We start from the raw sequence: 19,760 nt of genomic DNA on the forward strand, positions 1-19,760 counted from the left end.
GAAAAATGTTTCTTTGCATTTAGTACAATTTAGTTATTGTGTATAATGTGCACACCTAATATTATTGTTTTAAAATGGGGGAAAATGGGTATTGTACACATAAATGTGGTGCATTTGCTTTACATTTGGGTGGCATGGCTTTTGTGCATTTGTAGTGCCCTAGAATTTTGACATGCTTTGCACTGTGTAGTCACCAGCCTCGCATGAAATCACACAATTAACATGTTCTACATTAAGGAGATTAAAAAACATAATGCCGTTTTTTACTTTTGGGAAATAAGCTGTGTTGCTGACAATTTCTCACCAGAAGTCACTGTTGGCTGTCTGTAATGTCACTCCTATCATATATGAAGCGCTCACCTTCTAACTTTATTGATGGGGCTGTTGAATATTTATTAGGTGTGTACAACATCTGTTTCCATGTAATGAAATGTACAGATATTCCATAGGTCAATAATTACATTATAAACCTGGGCAATGCTGGATGCAAAATAAGTCTGTACAGAAGGAACATCTTGTCAGTGTAATTTGATTTGAGTGAAGGGGAATGATAGAAAGCAGTGTTGATGTAGTTTCATGATAATAGATTTTTTAATATTATTTGCTATTTGATTGTAGTCATTAAAATCAGCAATGTCACATAATGTCAATAGCAGAACTGCACTTTATGACAAAGAAATCTACTAAAACTAGCATGCTAACCAACCAGTACCTGAAGTGGCCAGTCAGTTTTGCAAGTTAGTAACAAGCCCATTGGTTAACATTATTGGTTAGTTTGTCATCTAGTTCAAAATCGTCAGTACAGATATGCAAGGGTCGATTTGTGTTCGCTAAATTACTATAACATATAAACATCAAACTGTTTTGATAAAGCCAGTAATGATTACCTAGATACATTATGCACTTTTTCATGCTACAAGTAGCCTTTAGCCTCCTCTTTCTAAACCAGACTATTTGGTTCATCCTTTGAGAGGAAGGAGGTAGGTCTGGATCAACCTGCCCCCACTTTGCTAGTTAGTCCTGCATATTGTACCTTTATTGCCAAATTAATGTCCGGGGTTGATATTATGCACTAAAAGAAAGAAATTGTTTCGGCAGAAAAGCAGTTCGGGGTCATTCCATGTAAAGTCACCTGATATCGGTCCAGTAGTGACCATAAAGGTTGTGTGACAATAAAGTCTCAACACTACAAATGACTTGTTTCACAAGTTCTGAGGCTTGTCCACATGCTGTTTGGCATATTGTAAGTGAGCCGTTTTGTGACATTGGCACAGTAATAGCTTTTTTCCTGGCGACCCAATTGCAGCTCATTTTTGTTCAAGTGCCTCACACCATTTTCTTGCAATGAAATACTAATTTATAGTGAAGTAGCTCGAGGGTTTTTCTTTGAATCCCAACCAATTTTTCTGGTAGTTGAGGCCGAAATCTATGTTGGTTTGCCTGACAATGGCTTGGTGTAATGTAATGCTAGCTGTCTAAAAGTAAAAGTTATATTTGTTTTCTTCAAGTGACACGCATATTATATGAGGTGATTATGTGGCTTATCCACAGACATAGCTCTATTTTGTTAAGGTTACATATTAGGAATCCATAGGGAGAGCTGGGAGGAATGATTTAATTTAACGCCTTTAGCAGATAGATCATACCAGACTGAAAGTAACTATTCCATGTGTTACATTAATCCAATGCTTATCGTTTAGCCATTGTTTTCAACTGAATCCCTTTAAAAATCTGATCACTGATCGAAAATCATAGCTTCTAAAGCAACTCTACAGAGTTTTAGGCTGAAGTCTGAGTGCGGCTGGTACTGATCTGCTTTTGGCTTATTTGCGTTCGATTGGCAGGGCTTAGCAATAGGTCAATAGTTTGTGTGTGTCTGTGTCTGTGTGTGTGTGAAGGTGGCATGTAATAGTTGTTGCTTCCTGTTATAGTTTGAGACGCTTTGTGTGTAGAATACTGTGTGCAGTATGTAGAAACATTTGATGTTATGCGCTGTGAGCTATCAGCAGCAGATGTGGTGCGAAGCGCTAGCTTCTTGTCCTGCTTCATCGTAACTTCATGAGGACCCAAGCAAAAACTGGGTGGGTGACTAACCCCATTGGGTCTCTTTGTTTCTTCCACTGCCTTCCCCAGACATGAGAATTGTCAAGGAGCGACTCAGTGTTCTAACTGTTGGAGGTAGGCTGTACAGGATCGAGGTGTTTGTGTGTGTGTTTGTCGTCTTTTGCGTTTTTTGGTCAAGCCAGAGCTTTTCATGTAGATTTTTTTAGACAGTCAGACAATCTCTATAATCAGAATTTCTACAGTATTCTTTATATTGCATACAGCTTTAGAATGTCTGATATGGGCTATACAGTGCTCCATTTTGTGGCTAATGGGCTAGTGCATCTCAGAGTTATAACTGAACTCTTCTCTTCTAGTGATTGTCTACAGTACAGTGCTCTTTTTACTTGGTGTCTGTGCAGCCTTTACCATGCAGTTTTGAATTAAACTCATGAGCACGATACACAATTTGAATGGGTATTTAAATCATGGGTTTTTGCAATAACTCATCATAGTAGTTAAATATTAAATGTAAATATTTTTAAAGATGGGTTGTTATATGAGTGGCTAAGTGATCATTACTTTAATTTTCAAACATTTACTCTTTAGTCCCTTCTGAAAACAAACACCAGCATATGTGTGTTATTTCTTGTCTTCCTCTTTTCACTTTTCAGAATCTGATTGTGTTCCCTATGTTAGGGACTGTGTGGAACAGGGTAATACTCATCTTACATCACACACTATAGCTTTTTCACCTTGTGCCCAGTAGTTTGGTTTTTTGACAGCAAGATAAAAGGTTGCACTGAAAGATACGATTTCGCATTCGGCTTTGGATGCTGATCTGCTCTTAGTCTTTGAAGGTCACTCAGGACTCGAGACACTGTCATGGTTTGGAGTTGTTCTGTCTTGATACTTAAAATCAATATCTGTACAAAAAGGCATGTTGCTCAAGGAGGGCCTCTTTTTCTCCTTTGATCTTTATATTGCCCATATAAAAACGTTTTGCTGCCTACTTGCACCTTGAAGACCTCCATGTGTGCCTGTGACTTCACATTGTAGTGGTTGGGGTGAGGTGCAGTTACCCTTGGACTTTGTACCACAGCTGGAGGCTCAAGCCTTAACTTTTTTCCAACTGCATTGTGATACTCTTACACTGTAAGCCCTGCTTTTGGGTTGTTGAGTGTTCTTTAATTTCCTTCTCTTCTCTTCTCCTCTCCTTTCTCATCTCTTCTCACTCTCATCACTCACCTCTCTAAATCATATTCATTTACAATTTTGAGCATATCCAGATTCAGTCATGTACTCCTGTAGACACACAATGATACTCTCACATAGGATCACTCACACCCATCATCTTACTGATTTTCAATCCCTATTCCCTAGACGCTAGACTAGACTTATTTTTTTCCTAATAATTTTCCTCAATTTCGAGTTTGCCTTTACTTATCTGAATAAGTTCAAGATGCTATATAATATAGAAGATGTGTTCCCCATATTCCATGTCTCCCATATAACCTATTTCATTGTACATAAAATGCTACAATATTTTTTCCATCAATGGCTGACCCATAATTACACAACATTATGCAGTATGCTACTTTGTATGATTTGCCAAAAGGATGTTGTGCAGTGTATTAATTCATACTAGTATTAGTATACATATTATTAGTATTAATGTTAGGATATTCAAATGCAAGAAGAAATTAAATTGTGCATGTTGGTGCCGTCACCACTACAGAATTTAATTCTACACTTACATCTGCTGCTTCCTCTTTGAAACACTTTATAATCAATGCCATGTCATGACTTGCTGGTCTTCAAAGTGCTTGCATCATTTGGCTTCAACTAAGTCATATTTTGCATTTTCTTTGTTGTGGGATAGAAAGGTGTTTTGGAGGTTATTTAGTTGGTCTAAACGGAGCCTCCTGCAGTTGCCTGAGAGAGTGTGTTTGATCGTTTTGTTTTTTTTTACTTTTGCCTAGGCATGCACCGATATACATTGGTATCAGTCAATATCTGCCTTGTTGACTGGTAATGGCCTGTTAACAAATAATATGACATTTACCAATGGCAGTAGCAGATGTTTATCTGTCATGTTGCATCAATTCTGCATGTGCACAATATATTGTGTTATGCGCAGACTGGCACATTCGGAGATAGTGCTATGAAAGGCTGAAAAACTTGGTTCAGTGATTTTTTTTATCTTTTTTTATATATAATGAATATTTTTGTTTCATGGCCACTAAATGGTTTAATTAACAAAAAGTGATTTGCCAACATCCATTTATGCATGATGGTCATCTGCCTTTTGCTAACTGTGATCTGCCTATACCATTGTAGTGGATTCAACATCAAGAATATTAGGTATATTTTAGAATATGGGAGTAGTAGACACACCTGCTGATAGATGAATGAAAGGTAATTCAGTTTATTATACGGCTCTTTACAATGCTAGTAGAACGCTCCATTGACTTGAATGAGATTTCCCAACGTTCGGGCCAATGTTAAATCTACATAAATCACCGGCAAAGCATTTAATCACCGCTGTCAATGGCAACGGGTTTTGTGCTTCTGATTAATGTCTTTCATATCACTACGCAAGGACTGGAACTTCATTCAACAAATAACAATAGCAAATAGGCTAGGTTATGTAGGCTAAAGTCATATCGTGGGGAGTTTATTATTTCGTTTTGGCAAGTAGCCGTATAATAAGCAGGATAATGTATAGAACGCCGGTCATTACTGTGAAAATAAGTCCCTTCAGGGCGGAACAAGACCCCTCCGCTGCGCGTCAGGGTCCGGTTCGCCCTGTCGGGACTTATTTTCCCAGTAATGACCGGCGTTCTATACATTATCCCTTACATAATTGATTTTAATTCTGGCCCATTTGCCCGTGCTTGTTCATTTCATTTATGTCTAAGTGCAGTAGCAGGAGCTTTTTCCATTGGAATACATCAATACAGCCGTTAAAAAATGAGTCTGCTTGTTATTATGAGCAAGTTTTGTTCATCGAAAAACATTTTGTGGTACAAGAGACAGGTGCTGGATCAAAAAGTATAAACGTGTACAACAGCAGGGAATGTCTGCACACTTGCTCCCCTTTTAGTTATTTTATTAGAGCTTTCACCAGCAGTTACGTTTTGAGCCTCACACAGATTTTACAAGTCTGATGAAGAGCGTGAGGCTCGAAACGTAATTGCTGGTGAAACTTCTAATAAAAGTTTTGTTCATTGCAAATGAATTTCAGCATTAGTTTCTCTTATGATTTTATTAACGTACACTGGTGTAGATGCAGTGACAGTACGTTCTTTGAGGCATTTACCATTATGAGCGAAGTGCAACAATCTTTATAAGTCAACATAAGCCAATACTAGACCGCCATAAACATACAGTATATCAGTACTACTGTCAGATTTGGAGAGTGTATGTACTGTTCAATCATGTACATTTTACAATTTGTATATTGTGATTACATACCGGTAATTGTGTTACTTAACAGTATATGCTTTTTTTGTCTTTACCTCTATCATTATTTAAATCTCTATCCCCCCTCACTTCACCCCGTCTTCCTGCCTCTCATTTCTCACCCTTTCTAACTGTGCTTGTCTTCTGTGTGTCTTCATTGTGTTTGTTCTGTTATCGGTGGCCATAAAAAAAACTCTACCTTTATATGCTACCTTGCATATATGTTGTCATAACATTATTAACACGTTTTGGCTTGACATTTTTCATTTGTTTGCTTTTAAATTAAAATCACTGTGTTTTCCTGATGAAACATCTCCATTTTGCACTCCCAATTAACCCAACTTTCTTTTCTCCCATTTTTACCACCCTTGCTTTTTTGGTTTGGCTTCTCTTTCTGTATCCTTTATTCCATTTCTGTGGACTGACTACATTGTCTCATTATCTTCTCATTTTTACCTTGGCATCTGTCCTCTTCTGCTCCTGTTTTACCGTTACACTATCCCCTCCCTCCCAACCCCATCTCACTGGGGTTGCTGGAATATCAGGCTTTTATGGTTTAGATGAATCCGACTTGGATAAAGTGTTCCGCCTACCAACCACAACCTTTATTGGTGGGGATGAGAGTGCACTGCCCCTCCGAGAGATCATCAGACGGTTGGAGGTGAATGGAGTCACATGCTCTGTTAGCTCACCACCACACTACACATACACACATCTCACATCTCACAGTAACCTAGCATCCTAACCCAAATGACACACATACAGTACAATCACAGTTTTTCCATTGTGATAATGTTGTTACTGTAGGTGTGTAAAATGTGTACAGGTGTGTATTGTGCCAACCTAGGTCTAGTCTTAGGGTGTTTTCACATATAGTTCCTTTTAAAAGAACCAAACTCAGTCCACTAAAGGGGACCAGAATATGGACCAAAACAAAAGGGACTCGGTTCATACCTTCTCTGCGGGTCTCAGACCTGCTATGGATTATGCGCTATGTAGTTGCTCTGGGTTATGTATTTTCATTATCATTCTTTATCAGGTTGAAATAATTGTCATAACCCATAATTGGTGTGGTGATTTTGTTTCATTTTCTGAAATATAAATATTATAATATATTTTCAGAAAGAATTCTGATCTGAAGTTATTGCAAAGATCCTCTTGTCTCTTGTATATGTATGCAATGAGATAATAGCCTAGCAGATCATGAAAAATGGTGAGCAATGTATTCCAAAGTGACCTGATTTCTACATAGTTAGTTAGCCTACCAATAGATTGGATGAAAAGATATTCAGAGTTCGGTTGGCGTGACGTGTTCACATATGCACAAAAAATGCTGAGTCATCGACCTGAGTTCGTTTAGTTGGCTGAAAGGGACCAAGTGTGAAAACACCCTTAATCTACCAATTTGTTAATGGAATATAAACTGTAAATGTTTCTAATACAGTCTTTTCCTTGTGCTGCCCATAAGCCCATTCTTTGTGTGTTGTGTTAGATGGCATATTGCCAGCACATTGGTGTTGAATTCATGTTCATCAATGACCTGGACCAGTGTCAGTGGATCCGACAGAAGTTTGAGAAACCTGGTATTATGCACTTCACCATAGAAGAGAAGAGAACCCTCCTGGCTCGTATGATTCGATCCACCCGGTAGGCCTACTAAAAACGTACCTCTATAAACAAACATGCGCTTTAGTTTTTCAGGCTGACCTGTCTTGGAATAGAACATGGCCATTTCTATTTTTACGTTTTTGTTCATGGGAGGTTGTAATGATGTAGAAAAAGGAAATGCGGATCTTAATGCTGTTTGAGGTGTCTTGGTGCTGACTTTTTTGCCTGATCAACCAAATATGACTTGCTTTTTCTACAGTACTGTAAGATCAAGCCATTTGTACTGGTATGTTGCAGGTTTGAGGAGTTCTTGCAAAGGAAATGGTCATCTGAGAAGCGTTTTGGCCTGGAGGGCTGTGAATCACTCATCCCGGCACTCAAAACCATCATTGATATGTCCAGTGAGAAAGGAGTAGAGAATGTCATTATGGGAATGCCTCACAGGTTAGTAGTACACTCAGACCACTGCAGAGATTGATGGTGTTGGGAGCTGACCAAGCCAGCATAATGTGTGTGAAAAATAAGAAAAAAAGTTTTTAAGACTTAACCTGTTTACATATAGAATGTCACTTTTTGAGCATATTCCTGTTTACATAGCAATCAACATTATTCCGAATAAGTCAGCGACGCAGCCCACAAATAGGCTCCGAACGTCATGATGTAAATCTCCGCTGGTGGAGGGTGGAGCTGCTTCAGGGTCTTCCATCTGTATTTCACTTCTTCAGGTGTATGTCAATAGCCAGCCTCATTAACTTTTTTACAAATCTTTTTAAAAACGCTGACAACATTTTCTCCCGTCGATGAACTCCATGACATTTGCATGATTGCAAGACATAAGTTTGTCTCCTCGTCTTTCCAAAACTGTGCACGTTGTTTCGCCATGATTAGGAAAGTGAGAGGCAATTGCGTGAGAGGCAGTTGGTTCATTTTATCCTAATTCTGTGTGAATTGAGCATGCGCAGGCCTACAACACTCTTCCTTCTGGAAGCATATTCCGTTTAAGGTGTTTTCATGACCCAATTTTCTGTTTAAAACAGGCATATGCTAGGGTGTGCAAACGGTTTATTAGTAAACCGAATATGGCCTTTTTCAGTTTATTTCAATCAGAATAAGGTGTTTACAAGACACACAAATTCGGTTTATTCCCAATAAACTGGTTTGAAACCGTTTATTGGCTGCATGGAACCATGCTCAATGTTGAGAAGTGCAGGCCGACGTATTCAATATGTATGCACATGTGGAGCAAGTTAATGTTATCACATGCCACAACACAGTGTAATTGTTGTTGTATCTATGTTGTTTATTATGTATTGCATACACTGTATGTTTTGTATTCATTATTTCTTTACAAACGTAAACCCTCTTCACCTACCTCTTGTGAAAGATAACTCATACATGGTTTCTTTCCTTCAGAGTTACTACTGTGCATTTATACGGTCATCTTTGATCAGTATTCCAATGACCAATGGTTCCTAGAAAGTCCTGAAAATCCTCACATATAAAGCATTCCTTCGATCATGGTATGTCTGAGCTTTTCAGTGTTCTGTCTGTCTAGGGGTCGTCTGAATGTCCTGGCCAATGTAATTCGCAAAGAGTTAGAGCAGATCTTCTGCCAGTTTGACTCGAAGTTGGAGGCTGCAGATGAGGTGAGTCCACTTACAAATACAGTGGGCAGTCTGCATCCATGTGCAGATCACACCAGCCAACACACTGTAAGGGTACGGGCGTAACCATGCCTTTTTGTGTTTATCAGGGCTCTGGTGATGTGAAGTATCACCTTGGTATGTACCACAGAAGGATAAATCGTGTGACTGACCGGAACATCACACTCTCTTTGGTTGCCAACCCATCTCATCTGGAAGCAGTCAATCCAGTGGTTCAGGGCAAGACTAAGGCCGAGCAGTTCTACTGTGGAGACACAGATGGCAAAAGGGTAATGGATATCCCCAGACATGTTTCATGCTGTAATGAAATTAGGCATTAGGAGTTTCCACAGGGTCTTAAAAAGTCCAAAAAACTCTAAAATGTAATGAGTGTTATACTTTTCATGCAGTATGTCTTAAAAGCGTTTAGGTTGGTCTTAATTTGTTAACATTAATTTAACGCTACTTTACAGTGGTTACATTTTTGCTCAACAATTCTGCGTACATTGTAGTTTCCCTCAATGGTATCAATATTATGAAATTATTATGATAACTACAAATGAAATCAATATGGAACTGATAACTGATGTCCCATGTCCATGTGGCCTGCGGTTTTATGTATAGTCGCCTTACATGCAAGTATAGTGGTTGTGTGTATGTACACTATATGTGGCTGTATAATGTGTGCATGTATAGATAGTGTGGCTATGTGTGATATTGTACACTCTTATATTGTCTCGTATAGAGCTGTGTCTCCTGCTTCAACTCCCCTTGTTTTGAGCTTTTGGCTGCCAAAGCCTACCAAATGTGTTTGTCACTTGTAACAATTTGGTGGCCAAGGGCAATTGGGCAGCCATTAATGTCGAGCTGTGTTTTCCTTCGTATTTTACATCTTAAAAAGGTTAAAAAGAAAGTTCAATTTAACTACTTGAAGCCTGCAGAAATCCTGAGGGTATGCAGAGATATTATAGCTTTGGGCTCAGATCACTATGCTAATTGCTGATATCAAGGTGTTTCCTGCATCACTACTTGCAGCTTTATTTCATATGATTTTCATGTTTTTTTCTTGTTCAAAAATTCAGACTTTATGTATGTATGTATGTATGTTTCAGGTCATGTCAATCCTGTTGCACGGGGATGCAGCCTTTGCTGGTCAGGGTATTGTCTATGAGACATTCCACTTGAGTGACCTGCCGTCATACTCCACTCATGGCACTGTGCATGTTGTTGCTAACAACCAGGTACCTGACCATAAAAGCACAGTGGCAACTCATTTCCAGCATTTTGTAGAATAAGCACATAGAACCAGTTGGTTGAGAATAGGTTTGCAACAATTAATTAATTAGTTGTCAACAATTAAATGAATTGCCAACTATTTTGGAAATCGGTTTGTGTCATTTTTAAGGAGGTTGCCTCAGAATTTTCTGATTACAGCATTTAAAACTAGAAAATGTTAAGCTTTAGTTACTCTTCTATGAATGTAAACTAAATATCTGGACAAAACAAGGCATTTGAGGACATAAACTAGGGTTTTGTCAATATTTCAACATTTTATCGATGAAACAACTAATCCATTAATCGAGAAAATAATTGACAGATTAATGTATTATGAAAGTAATCGTAGTTGCAGCCCGAGTTTAGAGCTAATTCTGTGCAATAGACAGATAACAGACAGGTACCAGTAAACTAAGGGATCTCAGTGGGAAACTCTCAATTTTAGGATGTCAGAGAGTAGGAACAGTGTGTGAACTGCAAGGCAGCTTGGTGAAATTTCCAACCTAGTGTAGTTTTAGATGGGTATAATCCCAGAATCAACTATCAATTCATTTTTTAAATAGGTTAAAAGGCCTTTCTATAAAAGTAGTCCAGTTTTGGTCACCTTGTATAATGATAGGCACCAGTCTTTTGCTGAAGTTAACATTCTGTCTCTGATATAAGGAGAGAGATTTTTATTGACACTTTCATCAGTTTTATCTGCCCTCTGTCTATCCAGATTGGCTTCACCACCGACCCTCGAATGGCGCGCTCCTCGCCCTATCCCACTGATGTTGCACGTGTAGTCAATGCTCCCATCTTTCACGTGAACGCAGATGACCCTGAGGCTGTGATGTATGTGTGTAATGTTGCCGCAGAATGGAGGGCCACCTTTCACAAGGATGTAGTGGTTGATTTGGTGAGTGTGTTTGCTTGCTTTAGAATATCAACATTCTGACTTTTTAGGGAACTGGAATATTGAGTGGTGTTGCATGTTTTTGAAGAGTAATGTCTCAGTATATTTTATTCTGTCTTTATTCATGTGCATTTCAAAGAGCTTGTTCTGTTAGTCATTGAGCCCTTAGTGACTTGGTGTGTGTGTCTTCCTCTATTCCTTAGGTGTGCTACAGGAGGAACGGCCATAATGAAATGGATGAGCCCATGTTCACTCAGCCACTCATGTACAAACAGATCAAGAAGCAGAAGGGTGTTATGCAGAAGTATGCTGAAAAGCTCATTGCGGAGGGCTCAGTAACTAGACAGGAATATGAGGTAAGGGGCCCAATGTACCGATCTTTTTGTACAACTTGCTATAGGATCCTCCTACAATTATCCTTGAATGGGTCGAGACAAACTTTACATTTGCCAGATTAGCATACATCTTGCAGGTAAATCTCCCCACAGAAGGGTCGTCTATGGATGGAGGTGAACTATTCCTGTTGTGCCCTATAGGTTTATTAGGGGAATTACCTACAGTCTGTTACATTGATTACATTGTGAAAAGCTGACATTGCCGCAAAACACATTTTAATACTGGTTTCCACACTGTTAAATGGTACTGGTAGAGTTTACCCGTCACTGACCGATGTGGACATTCATATTTCATAATTCCAGCCACACACAAAATGAACAACTACTGGGTGTATGTTTTATAGTCAAGTCAACTTTATTTATATAGCACATTTAACACCACAGAATTGATCCAAAGTGCTTAAAGCCATTATAGCTGATGAAACATATTTTCTTAACAGTACAACAGAATAGAACAGAACAGGCCTGTCTCCACCAATCACGTTTTTTTTCGCTGACAGCGGCTATTTTCTATACAAATCCTGTGAAGTTCAGGACGGCGCTATCCGTTTTTTTTTTTTTTTCGCAACGCTCAGAGCTCTGAAAGTTGAAATCTGTTGAGGTTGAGGGCACACAAAAAACGTGATTGGTGGACACAAGCCCAAAATGTAACAAATGTATTTTGGTCCAGCGACAGCAAAGGCACGACCCTCTTTTTGTGCAAGCAGACCGTGGGTCAGTACAAAGCGATTGAGATGCAGACCTCAGGATCTTTGCCTGTTGAATTAAATTAGCTGAAAATAGGCTAAATTAAGCAATAACTAGGTCTACAAGAAATAATTCTGTCCACCTTTTAATGTCTTAACCATTACAACCTTTCCTGCTATTCTGGTTTGAAACATTGATTGATTGTTTTTTGTCTTTTGCCTGCTCCATTTCTTTATTAGAAGTTTGTTGCTTTCTGCAATAATCCAAAAAATGTGGGATGTCTGTGAAGATATTTCAGAGCCTTGCTAATATGTAGAGTAGAGCAAAAGTGCAGGGCTGTTCATAATGAGTGCATGCAACACCCTATAGGCTAGGCACTATAAGTTACATGATCAGTAAAGCCTTTTTTTTTTGTAACAGCAAAACCAGACCTATGCAAAATACAAGTTAATATTTGAGTTGTCAACATGTTTTATAGATCACACGATATTAGGCTATTTGGTATGGTTATGGTTATTGTTATGGGATTTGGCAGACACCTTTTTCCAAAGCGACATACAAATACAAAACAATATAATACTTAAATTTAGCTGGGAACAATTTAAAAATGTTGGTCAGACTACATTAAGGAGAATAGCAATAATAAACAACAATGTCAATTCAGTCAATTCAACCAATAGCCTAATGAAAATGAAGGGAAATAGCAACAATAAACAATAATGTCCATTCAATCAAATACAATAACAATAACAACAGCATGGTAAGACTACATTAAGGAGAATATCAATAATAAAATATAGCTGCAAAGCAGCAATGAGGGGGCCAAGCTGGTTGCAGATACTTGAGCTGCCGAGATGGCAGATAAATTTGACATTGCCAAGGTCTCTACTAGGGGTGTCACGATTCTCCAAATCCTCGATTCGATGTAATTTTCGATTTTAAAGTCACGATTCGATTCGATTTTCGATCTTTTTAAAATATTACTATTAATGCATTCCTTATATGTTATTTACTCTTTTTGGCCTTTTCTTTTTCGGGGGGCTTTTATTTTGAAACCGCTTTGAAACCGTTCCAACCGCGAGGTTGTAATGTAAACAGAACTTTAGGCTAAAACAGAGACGTGAACATAGTAAAATGAAACAACACAGAATGTTAATTTGATTGTTTCAGCACACTCCGAAGGGACCCAAGGTTAGTGTTCATGGAATATGTACTTATAAATTTGCATTTTAAGCCTTAAAGTAACTTTGGACTGTAATTAGACCATCTTTTCACTTGCTAAGTTGAGTAGGCTAAGTTAGTTTTAATTGACGTGAATGAACGAATACTTCCACACCGGTGATTTCAAAGTAGCAAGAGGGCCTTTGATTTCGGTAGGTTGATGTGTAGGCCTATATTTTAACTTGCTGCAGCCTAAAATTAGAAGAGTGTTGACGCTGCAGTTCAGCACGTGCATGTGTGTTTGTGCTCTTGGCATACATGCTGGACGTGACATTGGGGGTGTGGCTGCATCGTCGATTCTACTTTTAAGTTCGAAGTTCGAGATTGAGATGTAATTTCGATCGATTTCGAAATAAAATCGAAATCGTGACACCCTTAGTCTCTACTGCTTCGCCTGCCAATTGCCTAAAGGTCTCTACTGCACTACTTGCCCATTGCCCAGGGTCTCTCAACTGCACTGCACTGCAACTGACATGCATCAGCACTTCCTGTTCCTCTAGCGCCGCCCTAGTGGTCAAACATTACTAAATGTACTGTGCGTCCTCAGGATGTGGTCCCGAGTCTACATACCAAGTTTGGTGTCGATACGAGAATGTGTGGCTAATTATAGCGCCCCTTGTGGTCAACGGTGACTAAATTTATTGTGCGTCCTCAGGATGTGTTCCCGAGTCTACGTACCAAGTTTGGTGTCGATACGAGAAAGTGTTGTTAATTATAGTGCCCCTTGTGGTCAACGGTGACTAAATGTATTGTGCGTCCTCAGGATGTGGTCCCGAGTCTACGTACCAAGTTTGGTGTCGATACGAGAAAGTGTGGCTAATTATAGCGCCCCTTGTGGTCAATGGTGACTAAATTTATTGTGCGTCCTCAGGATGTGGTCCCGAGTCTAGTCAAGTCAAGTCAAGTCAGATTTATTTGTATAGCGCATTTAACATGCACAGAGTGCAACCCAAAGCGCTCCACATATAAGACATTGTCATTGACACAGACTAACAAAGACAATAGATGCCGGACGGAGCGGCGTAGTCGCCAGCGTACCCGTGACACCAAGACATACATTTAAGAAATAACAAACACAAAAGATGCCGGACGGAGCGGCGTAGTCGCCAGCGTACCCGTGACACCAAGACATACAAGACATACAACAAACAAATTAATAAATAAAATAAAATTAGTCGAATTTCCAACCGGCTGAAAATGTCCAAGGGCAAAGATGACCCGCGTGAAAACTGCGCACAGCTGTGTCCTCACGATGCAACACCAACAAAGTTCTTTATAACTGACCAATCCGGAGAATTCACTGGCAGTCTGGAGAGCACTGGAAGGACAAGACAGTCCGAATTTGTGATGGGCGACCCTGCGGATTATCAGCTCGGTGGTCCTAGACAGTGACCGTTTGTTGTTTCATGGTTGACGCTGTCATCAGAGTTTCTTAGCACTCAATCCAGACTCCAGGCACCGGTAGATGCTAGCATGGCAGCTCGCAAGTCAGCCGCAGCTCGGTGGTCGTGGCAGCTGCAGATCTCTTGCAGATTGACGTTAGGCACCCTTGCTGAGCAATCCCTCCATCCAGACATTGGATGTGCATCGTCACGGATGGATGAGGGACTTCAGAGACATAAGGCAGGCTAGCCAAGGCGCTCATCAGCCCAATGGAAGGTGGTTAACGTTAACGTTAACTTGACGTTGATGGTGTCAGCCGAGTTTGTTAAACAGAAAAAAGGACTAAGAATAACACAAAAACGATCAAAAATAATATGAATAAAGAGTGATTACATTTAACTAGAAAAATAAATACAAAAAATTAACAGAACATTACATAAAATTACGAACATTACATAAAAACAAACAAAAACATGATGCCAGACGGAGCGGCATGTCTCGCCAGCGTCCCCGTAACCTAGCAACTGAGTCTACGTACCAAGTTTGGTGTCGATACGAGAAAGTGTGGCTACTCATAGCGCCCCCTGTGGTCAACGGTGACTAAATTTATTGTGCGTCCTCAGGACGTGGTCCCGAGTCTATGTACCAAGTTTGGTGTTGATATGAGAAAGTGTTGTTTATTATAGCGCTCCTTGTGGTCAATGGTGACTAAATTTATTGTGCGTCATCAGGATGTGGTCCCGAGTCCATGAACCAAGTTTGGTTTTGATATGTGTAAGTGTTGCTGAAATATGAGCCTACTTCCTGTGATTATAGCGCCCCCATAGTGGTCAAAAGTCACCAAATTTATTGAGCCTTCTCCTAATTGGGTCCTGAGCCCATGTTCCGAGTTTGGTTTTGATATGTGAAAGCTTGGCTGAGATAACATTTCACTTCCTGTTTGGCGGCTTTGCCGCCAATTTCGATTGGTCGTCACATCCGACCAGTTTTGAATAAAGGTCCAAAAAGCAATGCGTTTGTGAGGCATGGTCTGAAGATCATCTGTGCCAAGTTTCGTGAAAATTGGATGAAATTTGTGACCTGTGAAAACTTTTAAGTGTTTTTGATGAAATCCAATATGGCGGTCCAATCAATTATGTTAATGTCAAAAGTTGATATGTGTCAGCCTAAGGACCTCCCAAAGTATTAACAGAGATCACTAATATGTTTTAATTTCAAACACATCACACCATACAGGCCAAAACGTAGTTTTGTTAATTATAGCGCCACCTGTAGGTCAAAAGTCATCACATTTATTGAGCCTCCTCCTAATTGGGTCCTGAGCCCATATACCGAGTTTGGTTTTGATACGTGAAACCCTTGCCGAGATCTGAGTTCACTTCAATTTCAATTTCAATTTATTGTGCTTATAGAGCGCTAAAACATTACACATGTATCATGGCGCTTTACAGAATGTAGGCAATCAGAGAAAAAGGAAAGAAAGGAAGAAAATAAAAGAAAGAGAGGCCCATGGGTAACAGGGGCGAGGAAAAACTCCCTAGAATTGGAGATACATATAGGAAGAAACCTCGAGCAGATCCACGACTCAAGGGCCTGACCCATCTGCCTAGGGTCAATACAGGACAGTAAGGTCTGTATACATGACAAATGCATATGATAGTCAGGTGTAGAGAATAAGACATGGTGTTAAAAAGCACTTGAGCTGAAAGTTACAAGAGGTGGGGTGATTACGTATCTGGTTTGATAATTCATTAATCCTGATGTAGTGACAGAAAGTTAAAATAGTCCAGCGTTGGATTTGTCCAGGGGAAGGGAGTTGTGAAGGGGCATGTGGTGGGTCGGCAGACAGGCCAGGAATCCGGGAAGAATTGTCATAGGCAGGCGATGGGTCGCTAGGCTGTACGGGCCAGGAATCCAGATAGGGGGACAGTAATAGGGCAGTCGAGGATGGGACTTCAGGTTAGATGGGTGAGAGGAGGGCCAACACATGGATGGTTGATGACTGGTGATGATATACCTCACAAGTGAGGTACAGTAAGGGGAAAGAAAGAGAGATGTAGAGTGGGTTAGTATTACTGAAAATCTAAATTGTTAATGTCAATAAATAATTAGTGGTATTATATATTGTTACAGTATATCATAGTGAGAATAGGCAAGAGAGGGAGAGTTGAGAGAGAGAGAAGGGGAGAGAGGAGAGGGGGGGGTTGTACGGCATGACACATGAAAAGTCCATGACAGTTATGCTGCTATAGCATAGTGCTAAGGCATGGTGAGGGGTAGTCGGCACCAGCGCAGGTATGGTCAGTGACCACCATCGCACGCGCGACTGGGGTGCCAGTCACACGAGGACTCAGCAGGGTGGTCCATTCCAAAAATCCCTGAGGTGGGTGAAGTTCCACACCGCACCATACCTAACTATGGGAGGCAGTAAAGAGGTATGTTTTAAGTCTAGACTTAAAAATAGGGAGGGTGTCTGCTAGTCGAATTGAGGAAGGAAGATTATTCCAGAGGAGGGGTGCGAAATAGCTGAAGGCTCTGCCTACTACTGTAGTTTTTGAGATTCTTGGAATTACAAGAAGGCCAGTATTCTGTGATCGTAGCGGTCTAGGTGGGTTATATGGGACTAGGAGATCTTTAATATATTCTGGTGCCTGGCCATTAATGGCTTTGTATGTTAGAAGCAATATTTTGAAGTCAATGCGACTTTTAACAGGCAGCCAGTGTAGAGATGCCAGGATAGGGGAAATATGTTCATATTTTTTAGTTCTAGTGAGTGTGCGAGCAGCTGCATTTTGTATAAGCTGTAGGCTCTTTAGACAGGTGTTATTGCAGCCAGCGTATAGAGCATTGCTATAATCAATCCTTGAGGTGACAAAAGCATGGATTAATTTCTCAGCGTCTGGTAAGGATAAAGACTTCCTTATCTTTGAAATGTTCCTTAAATGATAAAATGAAGTTTTGGTAATCTGTTTTATGTGATTACTTAGTGATAGGTCTTGGTCAATTGTAACTCCTAGATTTTTAACACTTGTGGATGAGGATAGTCGAAGATCAGTAAATGTAGCCTGTGATGAGGATAGGATATCCCTCATCTTTTTAGGACCTAAAACCATGACTTCTGTTTTATCGGAGTTCATCCTGTTTGGCGGCTTTGCCGCCAATTTTGATTGGTCGTGACCAGTGTTGGTCAAGTTACTTGGAAAAAGTAATTAGTTACTGATTACTGATGACTTATCCAAGAAAGTAATCTAGTTACTTTACTGATTACTTATTTTCAAAAGTAATTAGTTACTTTACTATTTACTTTACTTAGTTACTTTACAAAAACACACTAGCTATACACAACCTGAATACGCTTTTTTAAAACTTGGTTTTATTAGTTTCAATCTTAACTTTTTGGTGTGTATACTCCTTCATTCGAATAGATGTAAATATATGGTGATGGTGCCCAAAGCAGAACTGTTAGTTTAAAATATTTCTTAAGAAATACTACTAATTTGATGCAGTTTAACTCATTTATAAATGGTGCGCTGTCACTTTAAGAGCATCTATACAACTCTCATAATGATCAGCTCCATTCAAATATAAGCCTATGGCTAGTCCATTCCCTACTTTGATCAGGGGGGCCTTTTTTTCGAGCCCCACCTGTCCTTCATCGCTCTAAGAAAGTGGTAGGTCAAGCTTAAAATTGTCAAATGTATTGAAATAATGACAAGTTCTAAATATATCCTCTTCAGCAGAGTTAAAATCAGCTGGTGCTGCAGATATAATAATAAATAAATACATAATGTGCCATTGTAAATTAAACACACATATTTCTGTTTTCCAGCAACATATTAGGAAGCATAAGCCAATATTTTACAGCCTTGTACAATATATTCAATGAAATACCAACATGCTGCATTAAATGGATCCATAATCCAGTCATACTGAGCACTGCTGGTTGGGAAATATTTTTGAAATAAACTTTGCAGGGATGTGATGTAGGCCTACTGTTTAATACATGGGATCACAAGAGTGGCTCCTGAAGCAGACATTTCAGCGATTTCACTCAGATTCTCAAAGGCATACTGTTGCGATCGAGGCGCCTGTCCCATACCTCAAGTTTTTTGGTGAATGCAGTAATCTTATCTGCTAGGTGAGGTAGGTGCTTGTCTTTGCCTTGTAACTGGATATTTAACTCATTGAGCTTTCCAAATATATCGCAAAGATAGGCCAGCTTTAAGAAATGTTCATTAGTGAACGTGCTTGCAGATTCAAACATGCGCTCACGCTGCCTTGACACGAGCGCTTCCCAATGAATAACACAGTGCGTCCATTGCGCATCGGGTGCTACCTGGGCCTAGGCTACAGATAAAAAAATAAATAAAAAAAAACTCCTGTTTTTCGCGCCCCACCTGGCATGTCTCCGCGAACCAGTAGAGAAACGCTGGTTTAAGGGAAACGAATTATTGAAGACTTCAACACTCACCAGCCCCATTAAGGCAAAGACCACATTATATTTTTGCCCATTTTCCAAATCACAGTGAATGCAGCCAGAATATTATAATGCCCTGGCTTCTGTTATAATGGGCCAGTAGGCTACAGGGAACCCGCAACGTCCTCTATTTTCACCTGTTGCTGCAGCCGTCATGTCGGGATCTGGGGGTGTCTCAATGAGTTTCACATTTCTGTGCCGGCTTGCTAGGTGCTTGCTCAGATTTGAGGTGGAATTTTTCGCTATAGACAACATGTTTCTTCCCATGAAGAGTGTACAGCGTTAATGTTTTTTTCGTAATTTCTGAACTGCAATGAATTAAATGCTCCATATTCGCGCTCTCTCCCGCACTCCATGTCTTGCACAAGTGTGTTTGTTTACATCTATATCGCGCAGCTATAGCCTACATCATTGTCATGAGTTAGTCTCACAAAATCCATATGGCAAAATCCCAAATTCTTTTACTGCCTATGACAAAATCACGGTTTAATAACGCAGTAACGCAGGCTGCTTGCAGGAAAGTAAAGTAATCTAATTACTATTTTTGCAATTGTAATCCCTTACTTTACTCGTTACTTGAAAAAAGTAATTGGATTACAGTAACGCGTTACTTCTAACGCGTTACTGCCCATCACTGGTCGTGACTGGCGAACAGTTTTGAGTATGGG

General features: G+C 39.8%; 1 protein-coding gene across 3 annotated transcripts in view; it reads left to right on the forward strand.

Annotated features, from left to right (window-relative positions):
• The window catches only part of LOC143106173 (2-oxoglutarate dehydrogenase complex component E1), a 51,785-nt gene that overhangs the window by 21,701 nt on the left and 10,324 nt on the right, over window positions 1–19,760 (forward strand). For all 3 annotated transcript variants that reach the window (XM_076270386.1, XM_076270384.1, XM_076270385.1), the window contains exons 5-12: window positions 6,054–6,169; window positions 7,001–7,155; window positions 7,414–7,560; window positions 8,672–8,762; window positions 8,870–9,049; window positions 9,872–10,000; window positions 10,753–10,932; window positions 11,133–11,285. In XM_076270386.1, coding sequence (XP_076126501.1) covers window positions 6,054–6,169; window positions 7,001–7,155; window positions 7,414–7,560; window positions 8,672–8,762; window positions 8,870–9,049; window positions 9,872–10,000; window positions 10,753–10,932; window positions 11,133–11,285 — 1,151 coding nt within the window. The remainder of the gene's footprint in view (window positions 1–6,053; window positions 6,170–7,000; window positions 7,156–7,413; window positions 7,561–8,671; window positions 8,763–8,869; window positions 9,050–9,871; window positions 10,001–10,752; window positions 10,933–11,132; window positions 11,286–19,760) is intronic.

Source organism: Alosa pseudoharengus, unplaced genomic scaffold, assembly GCF_046254945.1.
Source record: "Alosa pseudoharengus isolate Yale_2024_CS ecotype anadromous, Long Island Sound unplaced genomic scaffold, YU_APseudo_1.1 YU_APseudo_1.1_scf_6, whole genome shotgun sequence".
Classification (NCBI taxonomy): Eukaryota; Metazoa; Chordata; class Actinopteri; order Clupeiformes; family Clupeidae; genus Alosa; species Alosa pseudoharengus.